General features: G+C 40.1%; 1 protein-coding gene across 4 annotated transcripts in view; it reads right to left on the bottom strand.

The window, feature by feature from the left end:
• Nucleotides 1–2,516: 2,516 nt before the first annotated feature.
• The window catches only part of MAN2A1 (mannosidase alpha class 2A member 1), a 165,307-nt gene continuing 154,639 nt past the window's right edge, over nt 2,517–13,184 (bottom strand). For all 4 annotated transcript variants that reach the window (XM_007094093.2, XM_042991022.1, XM_042991012.1 and 1 more), the window contains 2 exons: nt 6,899–7,009; nt 2,517–5,307 (listed from right to left, as the gene is read on the bottom strand). In XM_007094093.2, coding sequence (XP_007094155.1) covers nt 5,155–5,307; nt 6,899–7,009 — 264 coding nt within the window. In that variant the 3' untranslated portion in view covers nt 2,517–5,154. The remainder of the gene's footprint in view (nt 5,308–6,898; nt 7,010–13,184) is intronic.

The raw sequence follows: 13,184 nt of genomic DNA, 5'->3' as shown, positions 1-13,184 counted from the left end.
GCAGAATCCATGTACATGGAGATGGCTTAGAATTGGGTGGCGGTGGGACAAGCGGACAGGTTTTACAGGGTGCTTCCTAGACATTGTAGGGTATAGGAGTTACGGTCAAGAGCTATTTAGAAATGTTCGATAAGAGCATAGAGAAATTACTTCCTGAGGAATGTTCTGGGCCAAGGCTTTAGTGTGTATGTGAATCCTCTAGGGATCTTTTTAAAGTGCAGATTGTGACTTAGCAGGTCTGGGGTGGGGCCTGAAATTCTGTATTCCTTTTCTTTCTTTTTTTTTACTTTTAAAATGTTTACTTTTGAGAGAGAGAGAGGCAGAGCATGAGTGGGGAAGGGCCAGAGAGAGAGGGAGACACAGAATCTGAAGCAGAATATGTTATTCTCCAGCAGGCTCGAGTCTCCCAGCTGTCAGCACAGAGCCGGACTTGGGACTCAAACTCAAGAACTTTGAGATCATGACTTGAGCCGAAGCTGGACACTTAGCTGACTGAACCACCCAAGCGCCCCCTGAGATTCTGCATTTCTAACAGAAACTTCTAACGGAAGTTTCCAGGTGATGCCACTGCTTCTAGTCTGAGAAGGACACTAGCAGCAGGATTCTAGCACAATGTGACCTTAACTTATTTAGTTGTTTTTCCTACTGCTGTCTTCTACATACCTTGTTCACCACACCGGTGCTAAAAACAGTGGCTACATGTTGCTATTTACATTTAATTAAACTAAAATAAGATACTCAGTTTCTTAGTTGCACTACCACATTTCAAATATTCAAAAGCCACACGGGGCTAGTGGCTGTTATATTGGACAGAGCATTTATAAAGAACTTGCCATTATTAAAGAAAGTTTTATTGGATGGCGCTGCTCCAGACAGAAGAAACTATGTCTAGTTCTCTGTGCTTGCTGTTACCGTCTTTTCTCATTCTGGTCTTTTTATGGGGACACGCACATTGTCTCTGTTAAAATCAAACGCATCTTTTAAGAACTATCTCAAGTCTACTTCTTCTATGGAACCTTCCTAGAACTGAAATTAGGTGTGATGCTTCCTTTAAATCTGTATGTTTGGTTTTCTCTGCCGTGTATTTCTACTGTATTTTGTCTGCCTAGTATTTCAAGTATCTTACTCTTTTCTCTGGTTGTAGAATCCCATCTTCTCTGGGTGTGTGGCAGTGGGGTGGAGCAGGTTGGCAGCCAGAGCGGGTGTCTATTTCTCACCCATGTGATTCCATGTGATTCCTTTGACCCTAATTCTGCCCTCACCACAGTCATTAGCATATGAGCCAAATGACAGCAAATGACATCAATGCCAGGACATTTGCTGGAAAATTAGATAAAGGTGCTCTCTTTACAGTGGGGCCACTCAGCTGCATCTTTGTGTCAGCTGCCAGCCATTTTTGCCCCCAAATGTGCAGCCCTTGCCCCAAAAGGAGAATGACTGAGAGAAAAGCAAAACCAGGAGATAAAGACAGATCCTGGGTGACGTCATCTCATACTTAGCTATGACTGTATTTGGAATGCTCTCCGTCTACTCTGGACCATCAGTTACTGGGGACAATAAATTTTGTTTTTGCTTAAGCTGGTCTACACTGAGGGGAGTCTTGTCTGTTACAACCTCTCTTCAGGCATCTGTGCTCCGCTTTGACATACAGCAGCAACATGGGCCTTGCTCACCCTCCTCCACAACCCTTCGAGCTACCCCTCAACCACTCAGTGATAAGTTCCCTAAGGTGTGTGAGCATAGACCTACCTAAATTAAGATTTTCTTTACCACTTTTAATATTCAAATTATTTTGACATGTTGATAATCAAATATTATGGAGCCAAAGAATCTTCATTATCTGCTGATGAAATTTTATTGATATTAATATTTCTTTAAGTTTTTACAGTTTGGCACATACATATTACAAATTGATTAACCTCTTTACTAACGTCACCCAAAACAAGTCCAAATCCCCCAGTTAGCATGTATCATGTGCCTGGCTGACCATACGAACTTCCCGTATATTTATCCTTCACCTTCTCTCACCTCCTGGCTTTGAAGGGACTCCCTGAAAGCTACTACACTGGGTGCTGATTGGGGCCAGCAAGCTGGCAGACTGCCTCCAGATGTCACTCTTGCAACCCACTTGACCTTCCGGATCAGCTCACAAGGAACTTCTTAGCTTATGTGTTGTCTTACTCTCCTCATTTTTATCTTGCAACATATGGAATCTGACCAGCACCTGCCCCTCCAATTGGCTCAGAAAGCTCCACAGGTACCATGTTGTTGAGAAGTTTCCTAGACTCCACACTCAGAGGTGACCCCTGACCCAGACTTGAAACTCACTACCACCCCTCTCTGCCACTTGCTCTCTAAAACTATCTTTTCTAACTGGAATTGGGCTGAAGATAGAGTGATTCGTTCTTAAAGAAACAAAGAACAGATAGATCCTCACTGCTCCATCCTTCCCCTCAAAATGTATTCATACAGGTTGCTTACAAAATAAGACTGAAGAACCACTCTAGAGGACCATGTACATGGTAAGATTTATCTTTTATTAGAGATCTTATATTACATATTCCCAAAAAGATATAAAATCTTCCAAGAGAAAAATATCAAAACCTATTTGATTCCAAGGTAAGCAACATAATCAAAATGAAAGCAGAGACTTTCTTCCAGACAAAGGAATGTAAAAACATTTCGGCACAAGTACAACAAAGACATGGGCAGGTAATTACAACGATTCACCACACGTTTTATAGCATTTTATTTTAATCAGTATTTGAAGAAAACAAGGATGTGGAGTTCTCAAACATGGCAGGTATAAGCTCAAGTTAAAATTAAAAAAAAAAAAAAAAGCTCATAGAAAGGAATGAACTACTTGACCAACGGAACACTGTGATAACCAATGTAATAAAACTGAAGCAAACAAATATGCCACTGAGATCACAACCGAAGTGTGTGGTTTTTAGTGGGTGCTGGAGACACTGAATTATTTAATCAGTTCTTGACCACAACCCAAAGCAAAAGCATCCTCTGTTCATATCCCTGATGATTTATTCTAAAAATAAAAAGCAGAACCTTGCTGGTTTAAAGAGAATTTCTGCTTTACCTGTGAACGGCTGGTGGTAACACACACTGAAGGCCTGCCTGATGTGGGAGAGACCCATCTTACCCAACCAGGGGTGGCAAAACCACAGTTATTGCATCAAGATTTTTTATGTCAACTGATCAGAATTTCCAGAACGATTAAGCACACCCACTTAACCACAGAACACAGTGAACTCCCAAAGAAGGTTGTACATTTAAGATGCAACGCAAACACTGATCTTGTTCCTGGGATTTGCTTCCAGCAATCCTAACATTGGCAGATGTCCACAAAAAGGAAGTGGTGTTTTTGTTTTCTTTTAGTTGTTTATCCCCCAAAGTGAGGAAGGAAACATACAGTACACGTTTATTGCATGAAATTACTCCCTTGTAATATCTTTATCAACACTAGTATTGTTTCCTTAGTTATTAAAGGCGAAAAAAGTTTATGAATTTCACATAACTTAACAATAATCTTAGGAGCTGCATCTTGGTTAAAAAAAAAAAAATCCAGATGATAATCGGACTACCCGGCGAAACAGAAATTAGGTTTTAACTTCTCTATAATGACGTTGGGATGGCAGGAGGTGAAAGGAAGTTTAAAGTCAGATAATTATTAGGTAACACAAAGAGAGTTTTCAAAAGTGTATATACTCAAAGAATCCTTTCTATCTTAAAATCAAATACGCTAAATGTTGCTAGTGTGGCTTTTATTTTAATGTCACGTTAGCAATGATCCCACAATAAATTTTATCAAAAGTATTGTAATGGCACATGGGCTTGGAACTTCACTTTGAGGTTAGCATGTACACAAATTTGGAATTCACTGAACAAACATGTTCTTTAATAAGATAAATCATGATGAGCTACATATAAATGGGTTTCAAAACAGGGTCCCTTTTAAAGCATTCTCTCTTCCATAGGGTTACCTCCTGTGAAATGGAAACCACATATGGATTTTGCAGGTTACAAAATCCTTGCTTTGAGCTGCAGTCTTCTTGGCAGCAGCATATTTTAATAAACAGTATTTTTCTTGTTTTCTGACATCTCAGTACATTCAAATAGTCAAGATGTTTAGAATAACATCACCACAAATTTAATGAAACAGATCAGAATGTGGCCAGCATCGTCAGTCAGGCAAAAATGATACACTTTATGTGTCATAGAAAGTACCCACCTTCTCCCCTGCCCCTCCACCTTCCCCCCTTCCCCTAACAGGAATATGGACACCAAAGGATTTAACAAGACTTATAAAAAAATAAGGCACATTTATTTTGATATGGTTATTTTTAAAATAGAAAACCCCTCTCAGAACATCTGTATTCAAATGAGCTGTGTAAAAAGACACCTTGTGGTACCTAAAATAGGTTATGGTACCTATGGAATTGCTTCTTCTATTTTAGTGACAATGGAATAAATTGCACCTATCCCACATTGTCAAGTAATGAAAATATGCCTCTTTTCTACTACTGAATGATTCAAAATCTGGTATTTCTGGAAATACTTACAAAGGGTGAGAAGGGAGGGGTTAAGTGGTACATTAGAAAAAGGTATGAAGATCAACTCTGTATATCATAAGGGTTGATGGATTGCACTTTGCCATATATTTCAATACACGAAAATTTTCTAATGTGTATGAATGATTGCAACCGTTTTGGCCATTAGCTATTACTCACCAGTTTTTTGTTCCATTTTGGTGAAAATGGGCATTGTTGTAAAACTAATGAAGGATCGGCAACATGAATACTTATAGCAACCTCTTCACAACCCCCAACACAGATATAGTTAGCATTTAACCTGAGATACAATCTGTTGAGAGGCTGTTTTAGACATATCTTCATTTGTTGTTGCATCAATTCATACTGGATGGTGGTGGTTCATGGATGGAACTTTAAAAAAAAAAACATTGGCTATAGCATGGCTTTCTTTTTTTTCTTTCTGTACTGGTAAAAAAAAAATAGTAATAATCACAGAATTCATGTTCTCACAGTAGCCAGAAGCTAAAATAATGTGCTTCCTTATTGCACGTCAAACCAAGAAGTGTATAAAAGACAATGCTTCCCAATCCAAATTTGAAAGCCAGGTTCATCTCAACTGGATTCGGAATGTGCTGATTTCCATGGGACTCAAACTGATCTCACTTATATTTCGGGCATCTGGAGGTGAATGCATCAAGGATAACGAGGAAGGTATAAGACTTGAGACCGTGAACATGTTAAAAAGCTTCTGTACCAAAATCTAGAAAGTAAACGATAAAAAAAAGTTGCACAGTTAGGTCTACTTTGAAGAAAGATTAGTAGCTCATCTATATATTCAGTGGAAAACAGTATGAGAGTGAAATTGCATTTAAAGATTCCTTTTAATGATTAAAAGGGGAAGGGGAAGGAGATTCAATACTCCTGTGCATGTTTGGACACACAGACCATCCCAGAAGCGAGGAGAGGGCAGTTCGTTCTCCAGTCCTCTTCTGTATTTCTTGAGAATTTATCATGTGCAGGGAGCACTTTTTCAATAAAAGAAAAAAAAAACATCTATGGGCCAGCAAGCTTTAAAAACATCTGTATCCTCTTTTACTCAACACTTAACACCTAACAGTGTAGTTCTTCCTGTTCCAAAAGAGCTGAGAGAAAGGACACAGGCCCACTACAAGGGACGTGCATCAGGTCAGCAAGTCCCATTTTCAGGGTGGGAAGACTACTGGGAAAGTGCTACCCTCACCCCAAGCAGGTTATCCTAATAGGTATCTCCGGATGGTAAATCCCCTTAAGACTTGATGTCTTAATGTGTAAATACAAATGCTCACACCAAATATACTTATGTCATCAGTAATAAGGTAAAGTATAAACATAATGAAAAAAAAAAAAATCAGTGCTTTCTTCACACCAACTCCATATAGGGCATGGTACAAGAAATGGAGAAGCTTATCTGCTTAAGTGGATTTTAACCCCCTACCATATTTTCTTTTCTTTTCAGATCCTACGCACATCCTAATTTGTAGGGTTGAAACTGAATCACTTGAGTCTGATCTGCAGGGTATCTGTGAGGTTTCGGGGAAGAGCTGGGTGAGCTGAGCTGCCCCCTGGGGCAGACCTGCCTGTGTGCTAGGACCTGTTCAAATGTCTTCTTTGAGCACAGCCTGATCAGAGCCAGAGGCAGAACTCTGGAGGTTCATTTCCTTCCAAGGAGGCTTGATGGAACTATCAGCAACAACAGCTTTTAAAAAAAAAACCTAAAAAATGAGCAGCCAGCAAGTCAGCCTGGGGACCTGTTCGGCCTGCCCAGTACAGACCCACATGCAAATCTGGCTTAATCAGGAGATCTAGACCTGCATTTTCCCCTGGGGAAACTACTGACTGGAGCTAAGTAAGGCTGCTTCAGGGCAGTGGTTAAACTACCCGAATGGCCACAATGTCACTGCTTTCTGCTGCTTCCCTACTGATACTCCACCCTGCTTCAGTTATTATAAAACGTGCCTTGGCCCCTCTAAGACTTCACTGAAATAGATCCTACATGAGTATGTCTGAGAGAAGAAGAAATATGGTGGGGAGGGGGGTGCGCTGCAGGGAAGAAGATGCTTTGCTGGTTAGCGACGGAAGGCTTAAGAATGGATTAGAGTGTCATCTCCAAACATAAATGTGTTCCAGCCATGCATGTTGATGTTGACAAGGAGAAGAGACTGAAGGTTGGGAAAGTGCTTTCTTAAGATAGAAAGACTTGAGTTAATTATAGCAGCTGAGGGGAACGAGTCAGTGAAGAGGCGAGGTACATCTCACTGTCAAGGATTTCAAAGTGCACTAACTCAACAAGCAAAAGTAACTTTTTAGCTCACCTTTCCCTGGGTGGTGGAACAAAGCAGCCCTGTGTCTCTGCTAGAGAAGCGGCAGTCAAACCCCTTCCTGTGGAGGATCAAGGCTGCTTCATCAGAATGCTTGCCGTCCACCTGCAAATGAGGAGAGGGCCAACATGCCCCAGTGACATTGAGGCAAATACTGACACCACTGTATACTCCACTGGCTTGAAGTCAGCGCCCCCAAACCACAAAAGCTTGATTTAGTGGGTAAGCTATGGAAATTCGTTTCCCTTCAGGTCCCATGTTCACTGTGCCTTTCCACCTGCTACACCCCCTCTACCTTCCCCACAAGGAGTCAAGAGACATTACGTTTTAAGTCTTCTTGTTAAGTCACCTCACGTTTTGGTTTCCTCCATAGTTCCTGAGGACTTGGGTATCCCTTTCGTCCACATGTTACTGTTTCATAAAAGTTTCTTCAAATAAAGCATTTAATTTTTATTTACTTAGTTTTAACATACACATTGGTTGAATCATGTGTACCTGAATTTAGTCCTTATCTGGCCACTGAATGATGTATCATCCACCTCAGAACTGAAACACACTTTTTTATTGAATGCTAATTTTTGCTAATTGCATTAACATTTTTAATCTTTAATGCATTGGTTCATTATTTTTATATAAAAGACATTTAAATTGAATTAGTTATGCTTATCACTTGCTAGGCCAACCACATTTATTAGCTTGATGTATCATTTAAATTCACATTACAGAAGCTATTCTTCTTCTGCAGGCCAAGAGAAAAATACTAAACATGACAAGTCAGCTACAGGGATCAAGATACACTTTCTTGCAATAAAATGTCTTGCATCCATTTAAGTAAGGATGCCACGAGTGCTCTGACTATTTTAAGTTATGATTTTCTTAATACATTTTACATTTCCTAAAGGGAGAAGATGCTTGTATAATAAGCAAAATAAATTAAAAAATCCTTGGAAGAATTAAGAAGTGTTCGGCTACTCAAAGGAGTGGAGTTATGTTGAGTACCGACCCCATGATGAAAATGATCCCCTTTTCAAGTCTGTGGCCACAGATATGAATATGCCCATGTTCTTAATCATCCTCACTAGGGGATACAATTTTTAACTGCGCCATAGAGACATCTTTTCTGAAGAGTTGCCAGCGTTCTCACCACTGATTTGACTTTAATGTGCCTGAACAATTTAAAGCTGTCCTCACCTCAGATTCTTGGCTGGAATAAACTATTTTATGACATTTCACACTGTTATTTTGCAGTGGTACTGCTAAGATTTTGTTTGAAGGGAGACAAAAAAGTCATTTAAGGAATTCTGAGTCATCACGGGATGAACATGATAATCATAGCAAGTTTAAATCATATGATAAAGATTCCTAATACAATTTCAAAAAATTTCAGTTCCAAAATAGCAGGAAAACAGCACAGTCAGAAAATACTTCATTTAGCATATACATAAGGTCTCCAGAAGAATAACAAAGAGAATTCTCTCCTCTGCCAATTGTACAGCCTTGGAATATCACTTACCACCTAAGCATCAGTTTCCTTATCTGTAAAATGGAGCTAATACAGGACTACCTTCTTCATTGACTCATGGTACATATTAAGCCACTGAAAATACTACGTATGGTGGCTTAGCTTTTAAGACAGAATGTGTTGGTGCAGAAGCTGTAGAAAGTGGGTCAGAACCTGGGGTGGGAGTCAGACAGCTCGAGATCTAGATCCTAGCTCTGCAATTTACTAGCTGCTTTTAGCAAAACCCCGTTTTCTTTTACCATAAAATGGAGATGAAATGAAATTCAGCTGTTTAACGGGGACTCAGCTCAGTGTCTGTAGCATAGGAAGCCCTCAGTACATTTTAGCTATTATTATTTCTATCAATACAATCAAATAATTATTGGTGATTATTTTAATAATAGCTACAAATTAAACGATACTCTCATTTAACTTCTTATTCATAAATTTTCTTTACTGACATCATAACTCTGTAGCTTAGGAATCAGAGACCGTCCAAATTATACATAAAACAATTATGCATCAAAATCATAATGAAGTCCCAATTCAGACTCACTGATTAGATGGTTTATTGATGAGACTCTTTTTTTAAAATGTTTATTTTTGAGAGCGGACAGGCAGACAGAGAAGGAGGCAGAGAAAATCCCAAGCAGGCTCCACGCTGTCAGTGCAGAGCCCAGCGTGGGGCCTGAACTCATTAAACCTGAGATCATGACCTGAGCCAAAATCGAGTTGGGGTGCTCAACCAACTGAGCCACCCAGGCTCCCCTGATGAGACTGTTTTAAAAGCACCTATCACTGGGGTGCCTGGGTGGCTCAGTCGGTTCAGAGTCCAACTCTTAATTGTGGCTCAGGTCACGATCCCAGAGTCGTGGAATCAAGTCCTGTTTTGGGCTCTGCACTGAGTGTAGAGCCTGCTTAATACTCTATCTCTCTTCCTGTGCCCCTCTCTCCCATTTGCACACTCTCTAAAATAAAAATAAAAATAAAATGAAATAAAATAAAATAATAAAATGAAATAAATGCACATATCACTATAACCTAAAGCTTTGGCCATTTTAATTCACTAGATCATCCATACAAAACCATCTGACAGCGGGTTTTGCTAAAATTCCTGCAACACATTTGCCCTCGAAATAACGAATGTGTGTATAAGGCCTTTAGCAGACTGGAAGTGACAAATAATAATAATAATAAGGAAGGGAAACATCATCTTTGGAATTTTACCATTAATTTTACAAGAGATTTAAACAATACAAAAGTAGAGATTAAAGTAATGAAAAGTAATTTTCATTGATGGGAAAAAAAGTTACACTTTCTCTCAAAACTAAAACTGCACCACTTTTGTTTAAGGGCTAGCATACCAACTAAAATAGCAATCATCTTGTCCAAGTTTTTAAAAATTAAATATTCATGAAAGTATCAGTTTTCAAGCAAAAATACCTGAAGCAAAGCAGCAGTTTTTCAGTTTCAAAGTCTGTCTCATCATTTTATTTCCAAGAAAACTGTTTTTCAAAGTAGGGAAACTGTGAATTTAACTTGAATATGCATGCAAGAAAACAGATACCTTCACAAAAAAAGATACTGTACGCTCAAGGGGAGTAAACAGACTCAAAATACCTGCTTTTATATTCATTAATATATTGGGACTACCTGGATCTCAGGAAAAAAAGGGATGGGGGTTAAGTGAAGGAAATTTACAAATTTTCAAATTGTGCCAAGAGCTTCAAATTAAGTGTCTTCGTAAAACAGCTCAGATCACGGTTGAGGCTGACTCCCTTCAGGAAGGCTTGGGCGTTCTGCAGTCACTTGGAAAATCCACTGCAGAACTCACTTCAGGGGATAAACTGACCTGTGGCTCTGGTCTAAGCAGGGCCTGCGAGGTTTCTCAGGCCACCGGGGGGAGTGGAGAGAAGATGATCTGGCTTGCAGAACAAAGCCATCGAGGTTAGAAAAAGCTCAATCAGAGGCAAGGTTTGCTTTGGTCTCATCCAAGAACCAGTCATGTGTCTAGGAATACATCATTGAACCTCCAAGAACTTAGAAAACTTGCTGAGACAGGTGAAGCACCCCTTTGGGGATCAGGCGCAACCACAGTGACCTTAACAGTAATTGTCACTAACACTTTTTTTTTTTTTTAAGTTTATTTGTTTACTTTGAAAGAGTAAGAGACCGTGCAGGTGGGGAGGGGCAGAGAGAGGGAGCGAGAATCCCAACCAAGCTCCGCACTGTCAGCACAGAACCTGATGTGGGGCCTGAACCCATGAAACTATGAAATCATGACCTGAGCCACAAACCAAGAGTTGGATGCTTAACCGACGGAGCCACCCAGGCACCCCTGCAGCTAACACTTTTTGAGCACTTGTTGTGAGCATGACCCTGTAGAGAATACTCTTCATGGATAAACTCATCTCATCTCACAAAAGCCTCTGGAATAGTTGAGGTGGTATACAAGTTTGTGTTACTACATTTAAATGCACAGGAATATCCCTATCACAAAGCATCTCCTCTTACACTCCAATAGCAATGATCACTAATTGACCCAACACACGTCCTTCAGGAGGCTTCCCACAAATGACTGGTAGATCCTTCTAAGCATGTCCCATAATTATGGGGTAGTCACTGAAAAACAGGCAGTGTTCCTCAACATTTTAAGCACTACTGCTCCCCTTCTGTTCTCAAGTAAGAGGCAGTCTAAGTGTCTGGGTGAGGATCCAGAGTCACACATGCTGGGATGTATCTCCCAGCATATCATTTACTGGCTGTGTGACCTGGGTAAGTTACCTACCATCTTCAGGTCAGCTAGTTTCCTCTTCTGTAACAGGGGCGCAATATTGCCTACCTTCATAGAACTGTTGGGAGAGCTGAATATAAAGAAAATACTCGGCCCAACGCCTGGCACATAGACAATTTCAGGTGTGTTATTAATAACTGCTCAGCTTTTTCAAAAAATACATGAGGAATACAAGTTAAAGTGAGATCAAGATTTACTTTGGGAATGAACTTCAGCCTCCAATTTATATATTAAAAAAAAACCATTGGGGTGCCTGGGAGGTGGCTCAGTCAGTTAAGCGGCCAAGTTCGGCTCAGGTCATGATCTTACCGTTCGAGCCCCACGTCAGGCTCTGTGCTGACAGCTCAGAGCCTTGACCCTGCTTCCGATTCTGTGTCTCCCTGTCTCTGTCCGCCCCTCCCCTGCTCATGCTCTGCCTCTCCCTCTATCTCAAAATAAATACACATTAAGAAAAAAAAGGGCCAACATTTTAATTTCACTTTTAGTAACAATTACAACTGCTCATGACTGAACTATCACCATTGAGAAACTTCATTTGTCAAGCACTCAGTGCTTACTACATGCCAGATACTATTCTAAACGCTTCACAACCATTAACTCATTTAATCCTTAGAACATCTCTAAGGGTGGGTACCGTTATCGTTGCCATGTTGCTAATGAGGCAAGTGGGAGAATAATGTGACTTGCGCTAAGTCACTTGGCCAGTAATAGAGGGGATACACTCCAAAAAGGTGGTTTGATTCCAAAGTGCGTTTAACAGCTTCTTTCTCTTTCTTGCCTTTGCTCTAGCTATGGATTGGTGCCCACAGCTAGCTAGGAGGGAAAAGAGGAAGACTACTTTTGATGTAATATAAGAAAAGCCTAAAACCTGAAGGGGCTCACTCTTTGATTTGAAGTTAGAAAAAGGGAGTACTGGGGTGCTTGGGTGCCTAAGTCAGTTGAGCATCTGACTTCGGCTCAGGTCATGATCTCATGGTTCATGGGAGATCAGGTCATGATCTCATGGTTCAGCCCTCCATTGGGCTCACTGCTGTCAGCCTGTCAGCACAGAGCCCACTTCAGATCCTCTGTCCCTCTCTGTCCCCTCTGTCCCTCTGTCTCTCTGCCCCTCCCCTGCTGTCTCTCTCTCCAAAAAATAAAAACAGTAAGAAAATATTATTAACAGAAAAAAAAGGAGTATTTATTCAATGGTTCCAGTAGCACTAAAACCATGATTTATCAAAAGAGGTATCAGTTCAGTAAGTAAGGATTAGAAACTGTCGTTTCTATCCATCCACAGCCTGCCTACCCATCACCCATCCATTCTTCCCATTATAAACAGGATTTAAGGCCATTCTGAAAACGATACATGCACATGGCACATGGCAGTCCCTCATAAGAAAAGGATGTTCTTTGATGTTCCTTTATCAAAATGGATGAGAGCTCAAAATATAGAGCTGTGCTCTTCCTGTCTCACACCAAAAGAAACTTGATTTGCTCATTAATGATGTGAGGTTCACAGATCAGTAAACTTCTGGAAACTGTAATAAACATTATGTATGTACCTTTTTTTTTTTTTTTTTTTTTTGTGGAAGAGAGAAAGCCATAACTTTGACTAAATTCTCCAAAATAAATGTGTCCCCACCCTCCACAAAGAATGTCTAAAATAAATAGAGATTAAGGCATGGCTGAACACCTGGTGGGAAAATTTCTCCAACCTGCCCAGATTCCTCCAAAATGCCTACCAACACCCATCTTTCAGTGTATCTGGCAACTGGAAAGGTTAGAAAATTGCACGCTGCATTTTCAGTGCTGAGACAGGAAATAACCAGTAGAAATTCATTTTCCAGGGCATTCATTAAAATGTCCAATAACAGTTATCCTTTTTTGATCAACAAGATAAGATGACAAAAAGAAAGGGGAAGGTGAATGACTGACTGTTCTTAGATATGTACAACAAAAGAAATTTTCTCCACAATTTTCACCTTTCCAGAAGTCAGGGAGAT

This window comes from Panthera tigris, chromosome A1 (genome assembly GCF_018350195.1).
Source record: "Panthera tigris isolate Pti1 chromosome A1, P.tigris_Pti1_mat1.1, whole genome shotgun sequence".
Classification (NCBI taxonomy): Eukaryota; Metazoa; Chordata; class Mammalia; order Carnivora; family Felidae; genus Panthera; species Panthera tigris.
The sequence above is the reverse complement of the archived record's forward strand: the minus strand, read 5'-3'. Positions and strand labels throughout refer to the sequence as shown.